The sequence below is a fragment of the Stenella coeruleoalba genome (assembly GCF_951394435.1).
Source record: "Stenella coeruleoalba genome assembly, chromosome: 4".
In the NCBI taxonomy this organism is placed as follows: domain Eukaryota; kingdom Metazoa; phylum Chordata; class Mammalia; order Artiodactyla; family Delphinidae; genus Stenella; species Stenella coeruleoalba.
This window is the reverse complement of record NC_137149.1, coordinates 37,338,178-37,363,769: the sequence shown is the minus strand read 5'-3', so window position 1 is coordinate 37,363,769 and position 25,592 is coordinate 37,338,178. Positions and strand designations below refer to the sequence as shown.

At 44.8% G+C, this 25,592-nt stretch overlaps 1 protein-coding gene across 3 annotated transcripts; it reads left to right on the top strand.

Annotated features, from left to right (window-relative positions):
- The first annotated feature begins 149 nt into the window (after positions 1-149).
- Positions 150-23,814, top strand: ZBTB49 (zinc finger and BTB domain containing 49). 3 transcript variants are annotated; one of them, XM_079920901.1, is made up of 8 exons: positions 150-208; positions 5,716-5,886; positions 7,819-8,921; positions 11,885-11,931; positions 17,984-18,057; positions 19,528-19,610; positions 19,702-19,863; positions 22,800-23,814. In XM_079920901.1, the coding sequence occupies exons 2-8, from the start codon at positions 5,735-5,737 to the stop codon at positions 23,462-23,464; spliced, it is 2,286 nt and encodes a 761-aa protein (XP_079777027.1). In that variant the 5' UTR covers positions 150-208; positions 5,716-5,734; the 3' UTR covers positions 23,465-23,814. The 3 variants fall into 3 exon arrangements, with proteins under 3 accessions (XP_079777027.1, XP_079777026.1, XP_079777028.1); XM_079920900.1 differs by lacking the exon at positions 150-208 and adding an exon at positions 3,142-3,405; XM_079920902.1 differs by lacking the exon at positions 150-208 and having other exon boundaries at positions 5,714-5,813.
- The last annotated feature ends 1,778 nt before the right edge of the window (positions 23,815-25,592 follow it).

Genomic DNA, 25,592 nt, shown 5'->3' with positions numbered 1-25,592 from the left:
CTTCTGCGCCTTCCCGCGCGCCTGCGCGCCGCGGCCACACCTCCTGGCGGAAGTGACGCAACCGGAAGCCGGAGGCGGATCGTGCTGGACGAGGGGGCGTTGTCTGGGTGGTTCGGCTGCCGGCGGAACCCGGCTAGCGGCGCTGAGGGCGGCGGCGGCGGCAAGAGAAGAGAAGGCGGCGGGGCGTGGATCGGCCTCCGAGGGGAAGGTAGGTGCCGGGCCAGGAGGCCGGCCTCTTAAGGGCGTGCGGGTTCGGCGCGGTGGGAGCACCCCGGAACCCACGCTGGGTTCCCGAGGGTCGGGCAGAGCATGGAACCACTGCCGCCCTCGCATCCCCGGGCACCGCGAGGGTCAGTGGAGCTGCCGGGTCAGTCGTGTTAACCCGTGGCCGCGCGGTGCTCTGGCTCAGAGACCAAGACCGGTCCGGGGCCTCGAGCGGGGCCTTCCCCTTCGTGCAGCTCCCTCGGCATGGAAACCCCACCCGCGTCCCCTCCCGGCCTCCTCCGGCTAGTCGCTGTCGGCCGCCCGGGCACCGCCCGCGGGAAGAAGCGGGTCCCTCCCCGCCCCGGCTCGCTGCATCACGCTGTAGTTGATAATAGTGCTTAAGACTACAGAGCTCCTAGCCGCCCCCCCCAGCCCCACTGGCGTAAGACCTCTCCGTGCCTCGGTTCCGCGTCTGTAAAACGGGTGTAATAACGGTTCCTACGTGGTGGGGTTCTTGTAGGATTTCAGGAGTTGGTGAATGTAAAGCACTCAGAGTGCCTACGGCTTAATCGCTTGGCTGCTCTTCGCAGCCCTTAAGACAGGTCGCGCACACAGAGGTGGAGACTAAGTGTGTGTTGCTTCAATGAGTGAATGAAGGTTGAACGGGGTTTGAACAGGGAATTGTGAGAAGCATTAGGCCTAGAGTGGGGCTGTGTGGGTGATAAGGAGGCTTTCTTTCTGGAGGTGAGCAGGGTTGGGAATGGAACAGAGGGTGTATGTGAGGGCTGCTATAACAAAATACCGCAGCCTGGTGGGGACCTTGAACAGTAGACATTTATTTTCTCACAGTTCTGGGAACTAGAAGTCCAAGATCAAGGTGTCAGCAAGATAGTAATCTATATTATCTTGGTATAAATTTGTAGCATTTAGAACAGGAGGATACCTTAGAGATTATCTGACCCAATGGGGGAACCCCTCCACTTTCACAGAGGAAAAAACTGAGGCCCAGAATCTCCATCCATCCTGAAACCATGTATTGAGCACCTACTGTGTCGAAGGCACACTTCTAGGTACCAGAGATACGCTGATCAACAAGACAGAAGATTTTTTTACCTTGTGACAAAGTGAGTTAGCTGAAAATATATAGAGAGCCCCGTGCCTCTTGTATCACAACACAGCGCCTGTGTTGCACGTGTTCATCCTCATGTGTGCTGTGCTGTGCTTTACTTTGGTGCTTATCTCTGGGATCACCTGGATAGTCAGGTATAGGTAGTAGACTGAAGAGGCTACTGACTTATTCCAAGGAAGGCCTTTGAGCTATTGCATGTAACTTGGAGAAGTGGTTAAGCATGTGGACTTTGGAGTCAGATTCCCTGGGTTTAAATCCCAATTCTGTGCCTTATTGATTACCTATTACTTATTAGCTGTGTTTGTCCTCTGTAACTCTGTTCAGGTTATCTATTGCTGTGTGACAAACTATCCCAAAACTTGGTGACTTAAAAACTGTTTTATTTTATCTCACGGTTTTGTGGGTCAGGAATTCAGTCAGGGCCGTGCTGGGTGGTTCTTCAGCTCCACATGTGTGGACTGGGAGTGGTGATCAGCTGGAAGGGCTGGTGTGGAGCATTCATTGTGGCTTTGCTCCCACATCTGGTACCTGGGAAGGAATGGCTGGAAGGCTGGGCTCAGCTGAGCCCTTCTCCTGCCCCATGTGCTCTCTCCAGCTGTGTGTCTGACAGTCCTGCTATTGACTCAGGCCTTCTAGAGCCTGTGTCCAAAACGTGGAAGGTGGAAGCTGTCGGCTTGTAGGGCTTGGGCCCAGAAATGGGCACAGCTTTACACCCTTCCTTTTACCTGTTCTGTTGATTAAGGTAGAGGCTGTTCAGATTCAAGGAGACCTAGATCCCACCTCCCCTTGGGAAGAGGGTCAGAGAAGTTGTGGACCTCTTTTATCCACCAAATGCCTCATTGTTCTCGTCTGTAAAATGAGGCTAATAGTATGTAGTATCTATTTTACAGTTATTCTGAGGATTAAATGAGTTAATATGTGTAAAGAGCTTCAAATACTGCCTGGCATAGAGGAAACATTTGATAAATATTTGTTGTTATTGTTACTAGGTACATGATACATTATTATTCATAGCTGTTATTCATAGGACACATAAGAAATACAAGATGCAAATTCGTTTTCTGGAGTTTTTTATAATCTTATTGGAGAGGCACAGGATTGACATCATGAAGCAATTAGAGAACTATATTAAGTAATATAGAATAGTTACAATTTTTATAGTCAAAGTAAACTGTGGAATGGTTCATAACTTTGCATGTCACTTCTCTATAGCTAGAGAATGTCTAATATAGATTCAGAATATTTTCTGTATTTTAACATTTAAGTCTTTGGAGGAAGGTTCTATGTTGTGTTTTTAATGTCCTTTTTCTCATGGGCATAAGAGCATGGGCTCCATCCAGGGTTTAGGAACCAGGAGGTGAGATGATGGGAGATGAGATGTGGAGATTCTGAGTTGAAGGGTCATACGGTTGGAGATGTTCAGCAGAAAGCTGGACATTTGGAACTGGTGGCTGAAGCTGGAGTTTCAAATTTAGGAATTGTCTGCTCTGAGCAGGTGAAAGCCAAGAATAGATGTGATGGTGATGGGAAAGAGAAGAGGGCCCAGGTGCTGAATCTTAAGGGACATTAACGTGTGGGGGGCTCACAGGGGAAGAAGTGCAGCCTGGAGATGGGACAGATCAGGGACATGGAGAACCGGGAGCCTTCTGGGCAGGAGGAGTTCCACAGTGGAGGTGGGCAGGCTGCACCACCACCTGTTGTGGGAAAGCTTGGGGGGAAGGGACTGAGGGCAGGCCACTGTGGGGAGTCTGTTTCAGCACAGTGAGAAGGGCAGCAGGTTGTAAGGTGAAAAAAGGAGTGGTGAGAAAGTAAAGTAGGGTGTGTAGATTGCTCTTTCAAACGTGTGAGAGGGGGGCCCTGTGATGACTAGATATACCTGGGGGAAAGGTTTGTTGTCCTGTTTTGTTTTGTTTTGCTTTTTTCAACACGGGGCCATCTTGGCGTGTTTACAGGGACTGGTGAACCAGTGGAGGACAGAGTGGAGCACTGAAAGGGGTGATGAAGCAGAGTCCTAGAAGGGGAGGAGAAGGGAAGTCAGCTTTGGAAGGAGAAGGCGCGCTTCATCCTTTGAGGTGAAGGGATTGAGGGGGGTGAGCGGGAAATTTGGAATCACAAAAGGAATTTAAAGGCACTCAGGGTATAGTAAGTCATTCATGGAATCAACCTGAGTGAAGTCAGCGTCACAGTCATTTTTATGGAAGAGGGAGACAGACGTGGTGAGAATGAAGAGAATGGAAAGGATTCAGAAGCACTGTTGTGGGGAATGTAGACGGAGTTGAAAAGAAACAAATAGAAAACGTTACTAACCAGCAGCAGAGATCAGCTAGCGTGCATTTTAGTGGTTGAGTATCTGCTGTGTGCCAGGTGAAGGTGGATAAGATGGTACCTTCAGAACTCACGGCAGAGTTGGAGACACAGGTGATAGGACATAATGACAGGGTATCTTACTGAAGTATTTATGCGGTAAGATCGCACAGATGTGACCCCAAAGTCAGACTTGAGGAAGGAACGGTGGGGAAGGGGAAACGTGGCCGGAAAGACTTCAGGAGCAGGTGACAGCTCAGCCAAACCGTGTTCAGAGCGTGGGCGTTATCTGGAAGGTGGGAGAGTCATTTGTCAATAAAGTATTCCCAGGGCAGGAAGTGTCAGAACCAGAGACTTCTGAGGAGAGAGCAAGGCAGAGGTCTGCAGTCCACCTGCTTCAGAATCACCTGGATGCGCACAGTGCAGATGCCTCGGCCCCAGGACTCTGCATTTTAACTGGCTCTCTAGGTGTTCCTTCTAGATAACATGAGTTGAATACTTAATACATTGCCAGGGGCTATATTAAATGTTCACATGGGTTCTCACAATTATCTCAATAACTGAGATAGGATGAGGAAAGTAGGACACAGAGAAGTCATTTGCCCAGTCGTATAGCTAGTGAGTAGTGGGCTAGGGGTCCAAAACTGGCCAGGAACACAGCTTGTTTGGGGAGCTGCAGGTAGTTTATTTTGGAGGGCACACCTGGGATTAATAGGAAGTAAGCCTAATAATAATAATAATAACAATAATAACAATAATAGAAGTAGAGGCCATGTTAAAAAGATTTTGCCTTCATGGTTTAGTGACTTCTTCAGTAATGCTTATGTATTGAGAATGAAAGCAAAGAAAGCAGGTAATGGCTTTTTAGTTTTTACTACCAAACTGCCATTTTAACTTCCATAGTCTCACCTCAGTCTGACTCCATTTCTCCCCACTTTTCCTCTTCCAAACACCATCTCTTACTAGACTGAGCTCCTCATCATCAGAGCCCGTGTCTTAACTCATGAAGTATCTAGCTCAGACTGTTTGGCTTCATTGTCATGTACTTGTGTGTGTGTTTCCTCCCCTAGAATGTAAGCTTCAGGAGGGTGGGGACCTGGGGTGTTTTGCTTACCGCTGTAGCCCTTGAGCCTGGCACAGAGGAGTCAGTAAGTAGATGATGAGTGATGAAATTTTCTGTATCCATATAATGGCTTCCGTCTCATTCAGAGTCAAAGTCAAGGTTCTTAAAAGGCCCTGCAAGGCTCTACGTGGTCTGGCCCTCTGCTTGTCCTTCCCCTCCCTGCCTCTCCCTTCCCCCTGGTGTCAGGTCCTCCCTCTCCCTTGGCTTCAGCTGCCCACTCAGCTCCGGCTCACACTTCATGATTGCCAGTGTTTCTGTTCCAAGAGCCCCGGCTCATTCCCGTTCCTTCCTCAGGTCTCTGCTAAAGTAGCGCCTTGTCAGAGAGGCTGGAGGGACGAATGGATGGAGGTGCTGCCTTGCGGTACCTCTCTTATTGCCGTCTTATGGTGTGTGTTCATTTATTTTGGCTTGTGTCTTATCTCCCCAAATAGGCTCGTAATTTTCCTCAACTTCTACTTCAGTGCCCCATATACAGCTGCTCAATAAGTATTGATTTCATCTTATCCAGTTGGCCATTTTCCAACCTCATAAGTGTTTATATATGTATATTTTTTCATTGAAGTAATCTAAGTAGAAATGAGAGACGTGCATGTAGTATTAGCATGGTCATATTCTGGATTTGCACTGCCAAATATGGTGACTGTTTAAGTATAAATTACATTACATGTTCAGTTCCTCGGTCGTACTCACCACATTCCCAGTGTTCAGCGGCCCTGTGTGGCTCACGGCTGCTGTATTGAGCAGTGCCCATAAGGAACATGTCCATCATTGCTGATGGTTCTGTTGAACAGCGTTGGTCTAGATGCTTCAGAAGCTGTGTTTTTTGCTCATTTTTTTAAACTGTTGTGACAGGGAATCATGACAGTGAAGCACAGGTCAGCCACTGGGTTTGGGTGCCATTTGATTTCTGGTGATGGCGTCAGGAATCACAACTTATCCATGTCCTTTGTCCTAGGTCTCCTGGATGGTGGAGCATGGACCCAGTTGCTACTCACAGCTGCCATCTCCTCCAGCAGCTGCATGAGCAGCGTATTCAAGGCCTGCTTTGTGACTGTATGTTGGTGGTGAAAGGAGTCTGCTTTAAAGCACATAAGAATGTTCTAGCAGCTTTCAGCCAGTACTTTAGGTACATATTTTAGACTTTGTTCTTCCAATTGTACGGAGAGAAAGCTCTTCTAGAATGGAACTATTTTGACTAAATTTTATTTTCTCCTTGGATTTCACTCTCCTTATCTTTTGTAGCACATTGTGGGTTTTTTGCTTTTGTATTGAATATTTAGAGTAACCTGAGAGGGAAAGAGCCTTTTAACTAAAATATATTTGGGGCACTTGAAACTATTTTGGCACTTTGTCTTTGATTTTAATAGTTCCAATTAACGTCCGTCTTCTGTATACATTTCTTATCCTTTCAGGATAAGAAGATTGAGAAATAGAATTTCTGGTAAGAACATTTCTTTGATAAGAAATCAGAGAGCATTCTATACGCTATTTTTTTTAAATTAAAACATTTTAGTTTTTGTTTCTCATTTGACTATTCTAAGAAAACAGGTTTGAACTCAGTTTACTTACCCCTGTAATCATTTTTGCCTCAGTGAAAGATTTACTTATAAATAGTAATATCAAGCGATAGTATTTCATTTATTTTTAACATTAGATTATGTATTCTGCATACATTTTCTGATTAACTAGATTTATCTCTCTTTAAGCACTAAAGCTTCTTTTTCAGTACCTTTTTTCCCCTAAAATTCATACTATTTTATTGCTCTAGTAAACAACATATGGAACAGGATTTACTCATTCCTTGATAATCCTGAATCATCAAATTAAATCCCAGCTGTCATACATGCTACAAGTTGTATTATAGTGGATTGGCTCACTGAGGTAGGCAGCACTTTTTGCCCGTGTGCAAAATGGTCCCCTACTTGGTCTTTGCCTGTTCTGTTTTCATAGAACAGTTAGGTTTAGATGTTGTGATACATTGGCTATTTTGAGTTTTCCCCACTCTACTTCTGATATGTACTTTCCTTAAGTACATATTAGAACAGAACTGAAGGCTGTTTGGGGGATGCAGGTGATTGCATTTGATAAAAAGTCTTTAACAAACTTGCAAGACAATTTACCTGACTCAACTTGGTAGTTTTACATGTGACAAATTCATTCACCAGTGAACTTGACTTGTGCCCAGAACAAAGTGCCTGGGCTTTGTGGTGCCTTTTGCCCCCGTTAACTTATAGGGCTCTCTCACTGCTGGTTTATGGACCATTGGGTTGCTGAGAAACATCTGACAGCCAGATAAATTACCGCTTAAAAAATGAGTATCTGTCAAGTACCTAGAGTAGTCAGATTCCTAGAGACAGAAAGCAGAATGGTGGTTTCCAGGGGCTGAGGGGATGGGGATAATGGGAGTTATTGTTTCACAGGTATAGAGTTTTTGTTTGGGATGTTGAAAAGGTCCTGGAAATGGTTAGTAGTGATGGTTGTACAACAACGTGAATGTACTTAATGCCACTGAATTTATCGTATGAACCGTAGTCAAGTGTTTGACATTATGTGTATTTTGCCACAATTAACAAATTGAAATTTTAAAAAATTAGTGTATATCTAGGGTTGGTTTATTATAGCTATTTTTATTTTCAGATGTTTTTAAGACAGATACGGAAATATTTTTGTATGTGTTTTATGGTCTGAGATATGTACTTTGTCAGACTAAACACAAAATATTGAAAAATGTGTGTTCTTTAGTTTTCTATACTCTGCAATTAGTATTACATATAGATAATTGCATTTTGAAAAAAAGAACAATGAGTATATTTCAAAATTTTATGGTGAGATTTCCTTGGAAGTTTGGATATTCAACACACTAATTCAGTGCGTCCGAGTTGCTTTATTGGATGGCTTGCCAAAACCTTTTAAAGGATTAAAGCATACTTAATTTTAAAATCTTGGCATTTATAGAAGGATGGTAATTTTGAATATTAACATGGATATTATTTATAAAAAAAGCTATCAGAATGTATGAACTGTTAACACTGTAAGCAGATATCCTTTCTTTTATCAGGAGCCTCTTTCAGAATTCTTCAGGTCAGAAGAATGATGTTTTTCACTTGGATATTAAAAATGTAAGCGGCATCGGGCAGATCCTGGACTTCATGTACACATCGCATCTGGATCTTAACCAGGACAATATACAAGTCATGCTGGACACGGCACAGTGTTTGCAAGTTCAGAATGTTCTGAATCTGTGTCACACATTCTTAAAGTCAGCCGGTGTAGACCAGCCACCCGGCCTGCCTTGTCACAGTACATTCTCCCTGCAAAGTGCTTTGACTCCTGACGCTAATTGTGTTATCAGTGAAAACTACGCCCCTCATTTGCTGCAGGAGTGCTCAGCAGGTGTTCAGCAGGGTAGAGTTGTGGATGAATCACATTCTCATGCCCCACCCTCAGTTGGTCTTCATACTTCCACAGCTGAAACCTCAAAACAAGCCCCTGATACGTTAGATGGCAGCTGCACAGAACTGCCTTTCAAACAGCCAAACTATTACTACAAGCTCAGAAACTTGTACAGTAAGCAGTACTATAAACAAGCCACCTGTCCCAGTCATGAGAGAATAATCAAGCAGCCTTTCACTTTCAGCACATCCTCAGACCTTCATGCCGCGGAACACCAGCCCTGTGCTGTTGGTCACGCCGACTGTGTCCTGGAGTCCTCCGAGCACTTGCCTTCCAACTTCCTGGCCCAGCCTTTGAGTGAACCTACCCCAGACCCTGAGCCAGACCACACAAGCCAACAACCTACCAGACAGATGAGGCTCAAGAAGGCCATTCACCTTAAGAAGCTAAATTTCTTAAAGTCACAGAAATCTGCAGAGCAGACATCTGAACCCAAATCAGATGACAGGTTAACCAAGAGGATAGAATCTGCCAGTGACCATAGTGTAGAGAAAGTTAACAGCCAAAGTGCTGAAGAAAAAGAAAGTGAAGAACTCATCAGTTCTGAGAATTTTAATTGCATGAATGAGATGGAGAGGCCCGAAGACACTGCGGCCCTGGAAGACCAATCCCAGACACTTCAGTCACAGAGACAGTATGCGTGTGAATTGTGTGGAAAACCTTTTAAACATCCCAGCAATTTGGAGCTTCACAAACGGTCTCATACAGGTACACTGATTCGGTCCCCGCAGGCAGAAGGAAAGGAAATAATGCAGACGATCAGACACCACTGCCTGCTCCTGTTTTTGTAAGAAGTTTTGCTATTGCTTGATGACGTCATTGATATTTACCCCAAAAAATCAAAGAGTGTTAGCTATTTTTTATTTTATACTTTTGGTGATGCCTTTTAAAGAATAATCTTCATTTCTGTAAATGCTTTCATAGAACCAGTTTAAAAGAATGGTACACGTTTCATTTTAACTTTAATTGCGGTTGTATATGGGAAACTTTCCATCTCTACAGTATGGCAGATTATTTTGATGCACTCAGATTTTCAAATTAATTCTAAAACAGATAAGCAATATTTAGTTCTCTCTTTAGAATTAGATTGTTTATTTTTTAAAAGCCTAAGGTAGGTTAATTCAGACTGAAGTAATTTAGTTTGAGTAATCCTGAAAGCTTTGGAAGGTAATTTGAATATCAGGTTTAAAAAATTGTGATTTGGGAGGCAGGAGGCAAACTTTTTAATAAGGATCAGCTTTAACCATTTGATATTTTCAAGTGAAAATCCTTCCATCTGAACATTGAATTTTCAAAGTTTTGTTACCTTAATTCATACCTTAGTTCATGTAATTCATACCTCCCCTTTCCAAAATGTTTATTTTTTCCAAAAGCTTTAAAAGAAAGTGTTATACAGTATGTGTACATTATGTAATATAATACATATATATTACTTTCCTTCCTGCATTTAAGCATGATGACTCTAGTACACATTACAAATTAATGGCAATTATCTTAGAGGCATGAGAAGGAATATGTTATAGGATGCTTCTAAAGTAACTGCTTTTCAAGGTACTTGTGTAATTGTGACCATTGATGTGATGTCCTGTTACCACTTTTGATTCCCTGTTTGCTTAGGTGTTTACTACCTCATTGCACTGTTGAGACTGAATTAATATTTATGAAAGCCCTTTATAAATTTTGGTGTATTTGAATATAAGATGCTATCATTATTATTACTCCATATGAAGACAGTATCATTGACTCAGTTTTGCCCTGTAAAAACTTAATTTAGGTCATTCTGTAATTTTCTGGAGCCTAATGATCACTATAATTTTTATTTGAGAAACTTACCTATTTAGCTTTAAAGGAAACAAGAATTGTTTATTCTGCAAGAACATCTTTGGTTAATAGTAGTCATACCGTTATATGGCACAGCTGCTTCCTGGGACATAAATATATTGAGAAGGGCAGCAGTTCTCAAAGTATGATCTGGGGAACCCTTTCAGGGGGTCATTGAGGCCAAAACTATTTGTATCATAATGTAGGATGCTCCTTGCCTTTTCCTTCTCCTTCTCCCACAAGTGTACAGTGGAGTCGGCTAAAGGCTGCAGGATCTGTGATGAGGTCTTCACTCTGGAGGCCAGTGAAAAATGTCTAGTCGTGTGTTTCAAAAATCACTCAGTTTTGATTTCTAATATGGACTGTACTGCCAAATATGGCCCATATGAACAAAAGCTCTTAGGGTCCTCAGTTGTTAAGAGCGTAAAGAGGTCCTGAGAACAAAAAGTTTGAGAACCACTGGAGTAGGGTTGTGAACCCTGGTCACTTGAGAGTCTTAGGAACTAGTGATCTCTTTTTTCAGACTCTCATATCTCATAGGGCGGACTTTAACGTAACATCTATTATCCCCATAACTTCAGACATAAATGTAGTCCAAAATACAGCATCCATATGATTATAATGACAGTTGACCCTCGAACAACGCAGGGCTGAGGGGCACTGACCCTCTGAGCAGTTGAAAATCCTAGTCTAACTTATAGTTGGTCCTCCATGTACTGGTTCCGCCACATCTGCAGACTCAGCCAACTTCCATCATGTAGTACTGTAATATTTACTACTGAAAAAAATCCATGTATGAATGGTCATGTGCAGTTAAAACCCTGTTGTCCAAGGGTCAACTGTACTTGGGGTCAGAAGCTCCCCCCTTATCCTTGAGGAAGCCATTAAATAGTTTTTAGGAAAAGATCAAAATAAAAGTACCTTAGCAGAAGCCCATAAAGCTGGCACACCCCAGCAATACAGTAGGAAGGGAAACATTTGTGTTATTTTTTTAAAAGGCTCTTAATGAAAGCACTTGATTTGAGGGGAGTGGGAAAAATAGAAGGTTCTTGGTCTTAACAGTCTCTGTTTATTAGGGTTCTAGAGGTGTTAAAGGCAGTACCTGAAGTATGTTTTTAAACAGATCATTTTCTAGAGACTGTCTTCAGAATTGCTGTGGTTTCTTTGTAGTAGAGTCCATTCTCTCCATCTGTTCTGTACCAAAGTGTAATTATTCAGAGTTGCTGAAGTCAGGGGGCCAAGCAGTCAGCAGGGGAACATGTCTCATCATGGAATCTTCTTTTCCCCTGTCAGCAGCTTGCAACCAAGGCTGAAAGGCAGTGGGGAGGGGATTTTTCCCATCACACTTTCAGGAGATCCCGCTCTGCTTTGGGCTGTCCCAGGTTCATACCTCATGTGGTGTGAATGAGTCACCCTGGTTCTGTTAGGAATCGGTGGTCATTGCAGGAGTCAGGCTGAGGACGGGTGACCAGGTTCATGTTGTTCAGCCAGAAAACTCACATTTGATTTTCACCTGAAGGAAAAGTATGTGTCCAAAGCCTAAATATGGTTTAAATGCAGATAAATACGTTTGATTTCAACACAGGTGTAAATTTGGAGAACAATTTGATTTTTTAGAGAAAAGTAAATATAGATTTCACTTTTATCATCTCTGCCTGTCATCTAAGGGTGCGAGAGATGATGAGGATGAGGACAGAGGCTCCCGTTTTCATAGTCTGATGATAAAGTATGTAATGCTGTGGTTTGGAAGGTGGGACAAAAGAGACAGCTTAAACATTTTACACAGAAAACTATCCTGCAGATGTTACCCATGGTTTTACAAGTTGTTGTTTTGTTTTGTTTTGTTTTAGGTGAGAAACCTTTTGAATGTAACATTTGTGGGAAACATTTCTCTCAGGTGGGAATTCTTTTATTTATTGTTAATAATTGGAAACCTGAAACCCAGTGTTTATTTTTATTACAGATAAGACATACTTTTGGACTTGGGAGAGAAGCCTCTGATGATATCTGTAACTTAAAAGACTTCAGACTAAAGAAAAAAATAATTTTCAAGAAAAGAAATTTCTAGTTCATTGGGCGGAAAATACCATTTTTTATAAGTGTGTGAACTCTCACAATACCTTTTTCCCCCATTAAGGATGGGTCCATTTCTAGCATATTTCTTTTCTTCCACAAGTGATGTAAACCGTATTGAGCACCACTTGGGGGCTGCACGTTGTGCTGGGCTGGACCCAAGACAAATGTCCTTATTCTTACTGAGACACTAGGTGTTAGGGTGTTGGAGAAAAGACCAAACACATTTCATTCCCTGCTTTCACTACCATTACACATGTATTCTCTCACTCAGCCGGCATGTGTTGTGTCCTCCTGTGGGCTCTGTACTGATCTGGGCACTAGACATAGAGAAACCTAGAGATTGAATGTTCTAAAGAAAATTTTGAACATGATAGAATGGCTGTGGGATCTGCTTTTCCTTCTGAAATGGAAGGTAACTCTTCCCTTGCCACGTGCCGGGCATTGGCATTCCAGAAGCTTCTCGCAGGGTCCCAGTGCACAGTCCTGCAGAGGAAGCAGTCACCCCACAACTGTTTTTTACACACGCATGCTAATCCTGGAGTAACAGCATGTGCAAATGCTGTCTTACTGGGGAAGGACCTTGGGGCTGGGCCTCAACGGAGGACTCGAGCCCTCTATTGTGGAGAGAGCGGGGCAGCGTGGCCCCGCGGAGCACGGCAACAGCAGGAGTGCGGCCCCTGCTTTTGTCACATCCCCACGGAGCCGGCTCTTCCAGTTTACCCTTCATCAGTCTCCCACACACCCAGACCTGCCATCTAATTACTTCTCCCTCTTCCTACTGGCTGCAAGCAGTGATTCACCTCATCCTAACGTGTTCCTGTGTTATTACTAGTCCAGGCAGGGTCCGTGCACCCACCAAGTGTTCAGTGAGCTTCTGCTGAACTGAGTGGAGGGGTCGTTGCTCCACCTGCCTCTCTCGTTGAGGCCTGTGCTTCTTCCTACCAGCCTCACGTGGGAGTCAGAGCTTGGCCTCTAGAGCCAGACAGTCTGGATTTGGATCCAGCCTCTGGTTTACTGCTCTGACCTTGGACAAGCTAGCTAACCATTTGGCACTCAGCTTTCTTATCTATAGAGCAAGGGTGTGAGACCCTTGACCCCCATGGTGTGTGAGGAGTCAGTGAGTTCATAAGATGATTAGCATCTCACCTGGCTCATGGTGAGTCCTCAGGACACGTCACTAGTCCCTCTCCTGTTGCCATTGCCTCCCTTCTCTCTCTGTCCTCTCTGCTCTTGTAGACCAGTCTTCCTAAGGTGCACTTTCTCCACCCCACATCCCAGCATTTTAACCTTTCTAGTTTTGGTGTAGTGGGAAAGCGTAAAACCTGGATTAATGACCGTTAATAGTTAGCAATCTCTACTCTGGGCCTCATTTTTCTAATTCTTAAAAATAGGGATAATACCACCTCATGGGACTATTAGAATTAAATGAAAAAATGGACATGAAAGTCCTTTATACGTTTACGTTGTGATAACAATTTAGGTTCTGTCCTTTTCTTGCTTGGAACCCTTCCTTGACTCTTCAGTGCTAACCAAATAAAGTGTACCCAGACATTCAAGCATCGCGTCTGCCTTCGGCCTTCTCTCCTGGCGTTAATGCCGGGCTCACCCTCAGAGATTCTGACTCTGTTGGTTGGGGCTGGGGCTTGAGTGTTGGTACTTTTTAATACAGTGGTTTGGATGGCAGCCCTGTCCACTGCTTCAGACCTTGTCCTACACTTTCCCTCTCGAGTCCCACGAAGGGCGGCCCTGTCTGATAAACGTTACAGAAATCCTCCTCTTCTGTGTTGGTGTCTGTATGTTTACCAGATTTTTATGACTGTAGAGTTATGTATAATTATAGTTTACAGATGTATATCGCTGTTTTATTTCATAATGAAGTAACGAAAGTTTTGTGAATAAGCTCTGCCATGTGCTAGGGCACAAAGACAAGTAAAGGCTTCAAGGAGCTTTGCGGTTAGAGGAAGAAACTGTTGTATAAACTGATAAAGCACAATGAAACGCTGCAAGTGCCGTGACACTTGTATAGGCAACGGTATGAAGAGGAGAGTAGTCATTTCTACCTGAAAGCTGGCGGGGGCGGGGTGGGCACTGAAGACGGAGTCATTGATCAGCCTAGAGTCTCTGGCATTCCAGGTGGAGAGAGCAGTGGTGGCGTTTACACACGAATACTCAGTAACCTGTCCTTCATTTCTCATACGAACTGGAATACGTGTGGTTACAATGGACTGGAAGTATTTTCCTTTCTGGAAGATTTAGAAAACAGACCTACCAATAAGAATTAATCTTTTATGCTGTGTAGTATTTCGCAGTGTTAGTCTTTTTTTAAAAAAAAAAAGGTCAGCCACAACCTTAATTATGAGTCAGCAAGCAGTTTGAGACCTCAGCTTTAAAACGCTGTGATAAGCCTGGATTGTGACAACAAACTATGCACGTATTAATATAATTCTGGACACTGTACGGGCCTGGATCTCAGCAAGTAAGGGTCACGCAGTACTTTAGAGTATGAATGAGGCTCCATTTGGAGCCACGTGTCTCCCGTGTGGAGGAGAACCTGGGCCATTTGATGCATCCAGGGGAGAAAACTAAGATAGTGACAGGTCTGGAGTGCCTGTCACATGAGAAACAGGAAAAGGGAAGCAGTGTATTTAGCTGTCTTTGGGGAGAGGAATGGAGTTGCTTTGTCTCTCCAAGGAGGCAGAATAGAAACACTGAGCAGCTGCTGCAGAAGGACAGGTTCTGAGAGGCTCGGTGCCCTCCCAGCAGCTCCTGTGTCGTGTCCAGGGCATGACTGACGGGTACAGCATCCCGTAGGAGGCTGCTTAGACACGTTCCAGGGCAGTGATGTGGCCCGATGCCAGGGGTGGCAAAGTTTCATCCCATCCATGGTGAAAATGCAAAAAATAAGAATATTTTAATGATCTTTTCTTAAATTTTTAAATTTTCAGCTCTGAGGTGATATTTCCCACATTTTCAGTGTTAAATGTCCCTTTATCAATATAATGATCATTGTTCTTTAGGTGATATCTCAGTGTAAATCTCCATATTTTTTTTGTTTTGTTTCAAAGTCTTAAAACTTCTGAACTAGATTGCTTTTAAGATCTGAGTTCTCTTTCTCTAAAGTTTTACGGTTCTCTATTTTTTTATATAAACAGTCAGCAGCCACTAGAAGAGTACTCTGCCAGAGAATCTCTGCCTGGTTTGATCATGTTTAAATACTGAGTTTCAGGTACCTATTAGAAGGAGTTTATTTTTTAAACTGCTCAACAAATCAGGTGTTAACTTCTTTTCTACAACAGAGTTTTTCACTTCAAAATTCTGACAACTCCATCCTAATTTAAAATGGCATCCACTTAGAAAGGGTGGAACTTCCTTTTGTGCAGATATTTTTCAGCCCAACAGCAGCACAAGCTTTTGAGTCCACAGACGAAGCTGAATTAGAATATTCCATCCCAGCTGTGGGGGCTGAGGCTGCTTCCCTCCCAGAGCCTCTGTTTACTTCCTGTAATGTGTGAATTATACTTTATGAGGACATTGTGGCGACTCACTGAAACACTATTTGCAACTGCTTAGCAAAGTGTTCCATTCATAGTAAACTCTTCATAACTGAGGGCTACTAGTATTAGCACTTACTGGAGTTTTCATGGATCCAACTATAGATGATTTCTAAGTTGTGTAATAAAGCGTAGCAAAGTTTACCAAAAATAAAGACTCTTGACTAAAGGGCAAATAATCTGGGCCCCACTGTGCTATGTAATTCGGTATAAATTATCTGAATGCATTATTGGATGTTTTTGCCTGAATCTTTCCATTATTTAATCTCCTTTTATACCATTTATCAGACTAATTTGTGCTCCTTTATTTGGGGGAATGATAATTACTTTCATTAGACATGTCCAGTATTAAATAGCTAAGGAAACATCTTAAAGTTTGTTTTACTGTTGTGTACTATAATATTAAGTGGAAGATCATTCAGTTTGAAAACAAGTAATTGTTTACTTTGAAAACCAAAGTAATTGTTTACTTGTTTACTTTGAAAATAAGTAATTGTTACGCTTTATTTAAAAAAGAAAGATGCAGCATTGCTAAGAATCAAATCAGAATACATTTCAATCATAATACATAGTTTACAAAATAACTTGAAACAAGAGGGATCTAATTTAACTGTTGAGCAGATGGTGCTATTCAAATTGTTATTTAAATGAAAAGCTTTTCTGAAATTTGGAAATGACTGATTTAAAGCCCTCAGTGGTGCATTATCTCCACTCCAGTGAACTGGTTCCTGGATGGCAAAGTGACTGCTTGTCATACTGAATTCAGCACAAGCTAGTTTATTCACAGAAACTTGCACGCCCTCATGTAAGACAAGAGTTTAAACTCAGACAAACTAATATTAATTTCTGGCCTACCATGTAACTAGAGCAACTAATTTATTTATCTGAATCTCAGTTTTACACCTAGAAAACAGATAATAATACCAATTTCTAAGAGTAATTTAGTTATACCGTACTTGTAAAGGCCTGAGTAGACCAAATATCTATTGTTGTTGACATTTGCTGTTTTATTACTGTTATTAATAGTCATTCAGTTAAAAGCTGGGTATTTCCCAGTGTTTTGCCAGATTCTTTCTCTTTGGTTATCTAAAATAAACAAGTTTTTTCCTAAGCTATATTTATCATATTCTGAAATATAGTCTCTAACTTAGTGTTTCCCAGAGTCTGATAGACATAAAGAATCTTCTGTGTTATATAACATAAAATCTACAGGCAACATTCTTTATACCTGTCCACAGGTTCAGAACCACCTTCAAACCTATAACCATGAACTATCTTTGCATTTCGTTTAAAATATACATAGCAAATTTGTAAATTTACATAGCCAAGTTTGTGAGTTGGGTATTACTGTTCATTCTCTTTTTTTGGCTAATTTTGTGCATAAGGCCTGCAACATTATTACCCTTAGATATAGTCATCCTGCTCAGTGTTTTTTTGTAAGAGAACACTATAAAAAAATTAAGTTGGGAAATGACAGATTGAGAGTATTATATTATAACAATGGAAGATTGTGTTTCCAAATCCTAATTTGAAACATTTGCCAGTAGCTTTTGTAATATCTGAGGCATTTGCAGGTTTAATTTCACTGTACTTTAGGCAATTTAATATTGATTTCCTGTTGATTAGTACATGGAAATCTATTTTGTGATCTCCATTTAAATCAGTTATTCTTCGTAAAGCCCTGCTAGTTTCAGAGATTAGAAACGTAAAAGGCCTGCAGCTGAAGGACTACTGTGAATCTCCTGATTTGCTTTTTTGCACCAAGGTGAAAATGACCAACCTGTCAGGCAGAACAACTGTACCGCCAAGAAGAAATACTTTTTGGAAATGTCTTACTTTCTTTATAAACAAAAGCTGTTTTTCAGGAAGAAACAATGAATACTGAAATAACCAAGTACAAGTGCTACCTTTTTTTCAAATGATGTTGCGTATAGGTGGTCCAGGTTTTAAAAAAAAAATGAAATAAAATACATCAAGAGCTGTTTACAACACAAGCTTAGCGACCCCTAAAGCAGCCTCCACAGTGTGTCGGGCCCATTTTAGAGGGGTGCGACACCGTGGACGGACCAGGGGCTGGCGTGGAGCAGAGCTGAGAGGCTCCCCTGTTCAGCTCACTGCTGGGCGGGGCTGCTCCTGACTCAGAACCAGGCCGGACCTTGATCTCCTTGCATGTGGCTGCGTCTGTCTGAGTCGTGCATCCGGAGTCTTCATTTGGAAGTTGGACTGGAACCTGGCTAAATCTGCCAGTTTTCCTTTTGAATTTATGTGCTCTTAAAATTTGTTTTTCACTATTGGCATGTTTTTTCTTTTCCTTTTTTACAGGCGGGTAATTTGCAGACTCACTTACGTCGGCATTCTGGGGAGAAACCATACATCTGCGAGATCTGCGGGAAGAGGTCAGTGCTGGGCTCGTTCATTCGCACGTCAGGAGCAGTCTTGGCATCTCTGAGCCACGTAGGGGCTCACTGTCACTCAGGAACACAGTAAAGCCAAACCCTCTGGCTTTTCTTGTGACACACATGAGAATAGCAAAAAGAAATGGAAATGTTAATTAAAGGAAAGAGAATCTAGGACACAAGTCTTAGGAAATGGGATTTTACATGAAACAAAATTATGCTAAAATTTCCATTCATTCCAAAAATGTCTGTTAAAATAGATGACTGGCCCCCACGGAGGTGACTGTCTGGTAGGGGTAATGAGACTCGCAGCCTGAATGCCTGGAATCAGGAGAGGAGGTGGTAGGAGGCACCCCAGCTGCGCACCCAGACCTGTGAAGGGCCGAGAGTTCAGCCACAGGAAGGCCTGGCAAGCCTGAGGGCTGGGGAGGCCTTGGACTTGGAAAGTGAGGCTTGACTTGGTGACAGTCTCCCTCTGGAGGTGGAGAGCAGTATGAGGAGATGGTCCCTCCTCTAGGCACACCGGCCTGCAGCGTGGACTCCCCGCCCTCACTGGGGGTGTTTGTCGGGAGTCCACATACTCTGTGATCTATTGGTTGGTCATTCTAGGACAGCAGGCAACAACCAGGACTATACCAGTCACACAGTGTTTTCTTCATTCGTTTAACCAGTCATTCATTCAGCATTTATTAGTCACCTACTGTGTGCTAAATGCTGTGTTGGGAACATACAGATTCTCGGCCCCTGATAAGTTCGTACTCAGGAGTTGGGGGCGGGGTGGGATGGGCATAGGACAGCTATAGTCACAGTCCTCTGCTAGGATGGGACAGCACTCTTGATTCGGTTCCAGGAAGACAGTTACCTTTGCAGATGGTAGAAAACAAAGAAGTGAAAGCTACCTAGCCTGACATGTCTCCCTTTCTGCCATAGCTGCCCAGGTTTAGTGCCCAGGTCACATGTACTGCCTGTTTGAGGCGCCTCTTAGCATAAGCCCCCTGCTGCTTTGCTTGGGGTCCCTGTTTTGCAGGATGTTTTAAATGTGAGCCTTCTGAGCTCCATGCATTTAAAATCATGTCTCTATGCAACACCTTCCCCCAAATGCAACCTCTTATCCTGCTATCGAGTGTGGTGGGAAGGAAAGAGCATAGAGCTTCATACTGGGGGTTGGGTTGGAGTTACTCCCCAAGCCAACTTAGTGATCACCTCTGAAGAAGAAAGGTTAGTGAAAGTAGGTAAGAAAAAATGTTTTAGAAACAAAACACTTGGATCATTTTCTACTTTCCTTTAAAAAGAGAATAAAAGTAAACTTTTTTGTTTTTTTTTAAATCTCTGAAATGAAATCAGGCCACTCCTCATTACATTCCGAAGTAATAGAGGGAGCAGCTCATCTCCTCCCTCAGCGACTTGCAATTAGAAAGATTTGCAGTGACGTAGAAAGGCTCTTAATTGAATTTCCAAATTGCATTACAGGTTTGCAGCCTCTGGTGATGTCCAGCGTCACATCATTATTCACTCAGGAGAAAAACCACACTTATGTGACATCTGTGGTCGAGGTATAGCTGAGGGTTTCCCTTTTCTTCCTTGAAAATTTCTGATTAAAATGTTCTCAGCCCTTCAATTTAACCCCTGTTGTGGTCTCTCTAGGGTTCAGTAACTTCAGTAATTTGAAGGAGCACAAAAAGACACACACGGCTGATAAAGTCTTCACCTGTGATGAGTGTGGAAAGTCTTTTAACATGCAGAGGAAGTTGGTAAAGCACAGAGTTCGGCACACGGGTGAGCGGCCTTACAGCTGCTCTGCCTGTGGTAAGTTCCTGCCCACCGCAGACCCGCGGTCACCTGGTCATCCGTGTGGGGAGGGCACCGGGGTCTGTGCCCACTCCGTCCTGGGCTGTTAGGGGTCTCAGATAAGTCGTCCCTTTTTTCATGGGTAAAATGGAAGTGATGCTGTTTCTTAACCACCTTGGTCCTCTGATTCGTCTGCATTTATGTAGCAGGCATTTACTGAGTGTCTTCAAGGTATCAGGAACCGTCCTGGGTACTCCAGTTACACAGATGACTGATACTGAGTCCCAGGTGCCCTGTGCTCCTGGTCTGGGCCCGTGGAGGGTTGGCAGTTGGAAAAGCGGGGGAGAGCGTGGGGTGCAGCAGCAGGGGCTAGAGCATGGTGGCCTGCTGGGGCCTCGGGGGCACACGGTAGGCTCAAGAGGGAGGGCTTCTTGAGATCATATTGTGTATCATGAAGCAAAGGTCATTTCTACGGCATTTGACGCCTCAGAAAAGTCATCAGGAAGGAAAGGGAAGGCTGGCAGCTCTCAGTTTCCAGGCACATCACTGCACAGATGAGGAAACTGGGATTGCAAGTTAGGTCACCTGGTACCTGTGATAACAGAGTGTTGGAACCTCTGAAGAACTGGGAGGGCCTGTATGCATGTGTGGTGCAGCTGTGCACATGTGCACACGTGTGCCCCTGACAATGTGGATTGAATCGCGGGCAAACGAGTGAATAACCATTTTTACGATTACCTGTTTAGAACAAATAGGAAAAATGCTCAGAGTCAGGCTGTGGGGAGCCTGGAATTGGGGCATCCTCGGAGTGGCTTGTTCTAGTTGTGGTTGGTATCTAAATTAGGGCAGGACGCGTGGGATGTAACCAAAGGGAGGCAGCTTTGTTTGTATCTCCCACTTACACTGTGTACAGATCTCCTGGACACCAATGTCGGCAGCTCCATTACTATTAAAGGGTAAAATTGCATCACTTTAAATCACAAATGCAGTCTCAAATCACTAGTTTAAAATGTCAGTTCTAAATTATTATTACAACTGTGAACTTGATTTCAGGTTCACTCTTCTCTTCCTTCCCCAGCCAGACCTGCTGCTGGCTAAGACCCTGTAGAGAAAGCAGTGCAGCAGGACCCTCTCTTCCCGCCACCTCGTTTCCACCCCTCCAGCCACTCACTGACCATGGTTTCTGACCCTAACAAGGTCAGCTTTCAGGGAAAGGGGGAGGGAGAAAGGGAGCAGGAATGGTCTTTCATGACAGGTTCAAAGCTTTATAACACCTTTATTGAGATAAATCCCGTACTGTAAAATCTAGCCATTTAAAGTGAACGGTTCAGCGGTTTGGGTGTATTCAGTGTTGTGCTTCCCTCACCACCATGTAATCTTAGAACCTTTTCCTCACCCTAAAAAAGAAACCCCACACCCATTAGCAGTCACTCCCCATCCCCTCCCCCCAGCCCGAGGTAACCCTTAATCTACTCTCGGTCCCTATAGATTTGCCTGTTGCAGACATTTCATATAAATGGAAACATGTAATACGTGATCTTTTGTAACTGACTTCATTTCACTTAGCAAATCTGCTCTGAGCATTCATGTACATGTTTATGTGTGGATGTATGTTTTCATTTTCTTGGATTCAAAAGACAGTTTCCGTTTTAAGGTGGCTTCCCATTCTGAGCTTTGCTGAGTTTAAAGCTTGGTCCTCTCTCTGCCCCTTCCTTCCCTCCCTCCCCCGTCCCTGTCCCTGTCCCTGTCTCTCCAGCATTTCATGCTTCTTCTAAAGACAGCCTTCCCTTCCACTCTGTCCTCCTTCCCCAGCACTCAGCTGTACTTTTCCGAGATGGAAAGGTGCATTTTCTTTCAGCGGGACTTCCTTTAGCGCTTGGTTTTGTAAAAGCAGTTTCCTCCGAGGAGACTTTCTCTGTTGGCACCCCGACGCCTCTCTAGGCAGTCCTCTTAGGCCCCAGGCTGGCTCATTTCCCATCTGGGGACATACTCACATTCTGTGCTCTGGGGGATTGCAGGCCCACACCTGGAGGCAAGCGCTGCCGCACCGTGACCTCCTGATGGACACACATCGAGCCTGGCTGCCCTGTCTTGACTTGAGGGCAGAGGGGAGACCCCTCCCATATCCCCTGCCTCGCTGGGAACTCTACTGTGGCTGAAGTTTATACACGTTAAGGACCCTGAAAATAGTTAACACCTTTTGCCTACTAATTCCACTACTGAGAATTTATCTTAAGGAAACAATGAAAAGAAAGATGTTAGTCGAACCTCAGGTATAGTAGCAAACAGCTGGAAGCAGCCCAGATAGCCCACTGTTGCTTGACCAGGGCTGGATAGCTGAGAATTCAAATATAATGACATAGGAATAAGTGAAAAGTTCTAAAATATGTGTCCATGTAAATTGTGTAGTTTGTTTCAGACCTTGGTAAATGTGTTATGACTTCTATAAGGTTATTTATTGGTTTTTCTCTTCCGATCTTCTAACCTACTCTCATGACGGGACTAGATCCCCTACCTCTAGCTTATACCCAGAGAAAGGAAATAGGACCTGGAGAAGGATGCGTAAAATTATGTTAAAAGCTGAATACATAAGTACCTTCAGAAAAGATGCTTCTAAACTGTAGATTGGCTGTGTTAGATTTGTGAAAATCTGAACAAAACTGATGCGGTTTCCCAGTGTGGGCGTTTGGGGCAGGCGCCCAGGCCCACCCAGCGAGCACTCCTGTGCAGGGAGATGGGGCTCCAGAGCCCTCGCACGAGACGCCCAGACCAAGGCTGCAGGTTGGAGGGGCTACAGCCGGAGAAGAGTGGAAGAGTCTGGAATCAGAGCGAGCAGGTGACAGCAGGGCTCAGCTGAGTTCACATGGAAGCAGAGTCCTTTGGGGTTTAGCAGGGGTGGAGGGGACTCCTTCCAGAATGTTCTCCTCTGAAAAGATCCCTTTTTCTTCTTCCAGGAAAATGTTTCGGAGGATCCGGCGACCTCCGCAGGCACGTCCGCACTCACACAGGGGAGAAGCCGTACACGTGTGACATCTGCAACAAGTGCTTCACCCGCTCTGCCGTGCTGCGGCGGCACAAGAAGATGCACTGCAGGGCTGATGACCAGGGGCAGGACGCTCTGGAGGAGCTCACGCAGGCCATCGAGACCTCGGACCTGGAGAAATCTCAGAGCTCGGATTCTTTTTCTCAGGACGTGTCCTTGACTTTGATGCCCGTGTCTGTTAAAATCCCCGTCCACCCAGTGGAAGAAGACTCAGTGGCAGAATTTGACGGCCACTGTAAGTTCCGGTCCCTGGTTCAGTCTCACGGAGCAAGTGAGCAGGAGAAGCTCAGCTTGGGTCCCCTCAAGCTCGCCAAGCCTCATGTGCCGCAGGCGCAGCACCAGGCCTACAGCTACTCGGGCGTGGAGGCCTCGGCTGGCACGGAGCCGCTGCAAGCCGACGGTATGGCCGCGATCCGCTCGTCCCTGGCTGCCCTGGACCATCACTGCGCCGACCCCCTGGGCAGCCGCGCGTCCGCCCCTGCGTACAGGAACTCGGAGGGACAGTTCTTCTCCAGCATGACCCTCTGGGGGCTGGCGATGAAGACGCTGCAGAATGAAAGCGAGCTGGACCAGTGAGGTCCTCTGTCAGCAGCTCAGCATCAGAGGCGGCTTTAGCCCGAGAGGCTAGACTCTGTCCCTCCTGACAGGGGATGGTCGTCGGAAGTGCCTTGAGCTCAGCGTGTGGGAAGAAAGGCCTCCTGGCACATCGTGGAAGTGGACGAGGGACTGAACAAGCCTTGCGCCCCAGAAGGCTTGAGAGACCATCTCCCAGACGTGGTGTGAACTGCGTGTAACTACTGTACATTTTGGTCGTGGTAAAGGGAAAATATATGGGTATAATAATACAGATATTATTTTTGCATTTTTACATGATTGAAATTTGTAGCATTTTGTATTTTTATTTACAAAAAGATTTTATTTGTATAGGAAACTCATACTATAATTTAATTTGAATAAATAAAAGTTGCCTTTCTGTATAATACTGTGTTTCCACAAATATTTTTATTAACCCAGAGATCATAGTGGTATGAAAAGAGACATCAACGAGGGCTCACCCTGCAGGGATAAGTGCCAGGTTCAGTTCTTGTGCCATCTTGGACAGTGGGCTTTGGGAGCCCTCAGAATGGAGCCTGAGTCCTGGCTGCCACTTCCTGGTCAGGTCATGGGCAAGCTCCTCAACCTCCTAGAACCTTCTCTGGGTTTGCTTTTCTGCAGCGTGAGATGAATAACTTTCAGCATTCTTACAAGGCTCAAATGATCTCCTCGTCCACTTGAAAATACCTGCCCAGTGTCTGGTTGCTGACAGAGCTTCTAAACATGTCCAGTCTCTCAGCCGCCCAGCAGACCTGCCGGCCTCTGCGGGACAGTGAGTCGCGTCTGTAGCGCTGTCGCGGGAAGGTCAAAGTGAGAGCAAGTGCACTGAAAGTGCGGTTACCTGTGTGGGCCGCGGAAGTCACTGGCCTGTAGAACTGCTTGCACAAAGGACTAGGATGCTTGAGGGTGCCGTCGTCATCAGCTCTGGTCTGGAAATAAAATATGACAAACGAGAGAGGCACGGGTAGGTGAGGATTTTCATGGAAAACCCGTGGTTGCAGAATAGGACGTCAGCTCTGAAGTCAGATTCAGGTTCAGCTCCTGACGTTCCCAACCGTTAAGGGCGCTGCGGTCCCGCAAGGCTGCCCTGAAGATGGAAGAGCCTGAGGTCGCGGGGGGCTGCAGCCTGCACGAGGACATGCGGCTGGTAAAGCTGAGACCCACGGTCTCCTTGGGGCCGCACCTGGCTCTGAACTTGATGCCTGGCAGTCGCACATGGATGGTCATCGCCCTCTGCCTTCCCGCTTGTCCCCTTTCTCATCCCCGCCATCTCTTTCCAGCTCCTCCCTCTAGTACTCCAGCCCCAGCAGCCCTGCATCCCCACCAGGACCTGGAGCCCATTGGTCAGCTCATCTTCTCACTGCCCCTCACCCCTCATGTCCCTGTCTACCTCTTTCCCAGGCTGCACCCCATGGGCCAACATGCTGTGATCCGCCCGCCGGCCTCTTTATCAAGTTTCCCTGGTAAAGCCTTGCCCTCTCCTCCTGCATGTGGGGAGCTGAGCCAGGCTGGTGAGAAGCAGCCATCCTCTGGTTTCTACCACAAATTCCTGGTGAGCCCGGGGTCCGTGTGGCCTCCTTCCTCACTGATCGAGGCCCTGTGCCATCCTGGACACCTCCTTCTCAGCCTTCGCAGTGTTCTCCATCCTCCCGCCCATGAGCTTGCTTCCTGTTTCTCTGGGAACTTAGAAGCAAATAGGAAGGCCTCCTCAACCTCCCCCCACACCTACCAATCACTGTGCCTAGAGATTGTACCCTCACCTAACTGCTGCCTCCCCCTACCCCACCTCTCTATACCCCGGCACCCAGCCTTGTTTTTCTCATTAGGACTTTCCACTTTCTAACCTACTATAGGTTTCTCTTGTTGCCCCACCAGGAAGTAAGCACCTGAGATGTTTGTCTCTTGTTCTCTGCTCTATCACCAGCGCCCGGACAGTGCCTGGCATTTAATAGATGCTCAGTAAATAATTGTCAAAGGAATGATCTTGGAATTCCTTTTAGTCACAATATGGGCCCGCCTGGATTGGTCCTCTAATTTCCTTTCCTCTCTGGCACCCTGTTCAGTCAGCTGACCTTTGTCCCCACTACTCCATTGGAACCCTTTCTGTCCA

Coding starts and splice junctions, on each gene's coding strand:
- ZBTB49 (XM_079920900.1), top strand. CDS start 3,332: ATGAAGCAGAGTCCTAGAAGGGGAGGAGAAGGGAAGTCAGCTTTGGAA. Junction 3,406..5,715: donor GGCGCGCTTCATCCTTTGAG/GTGAAGGGATTG, acceptor CCTTTGTCCTAG/GTCTCCTGGATGGTGGAGCA. Junction 8,922..11,884: donor TCACAAACGGTCTCATACAG/GTACACTGATTC, acceptor GTTTTGTTTTAG/GTGAGAAACCTTTTGAATGT.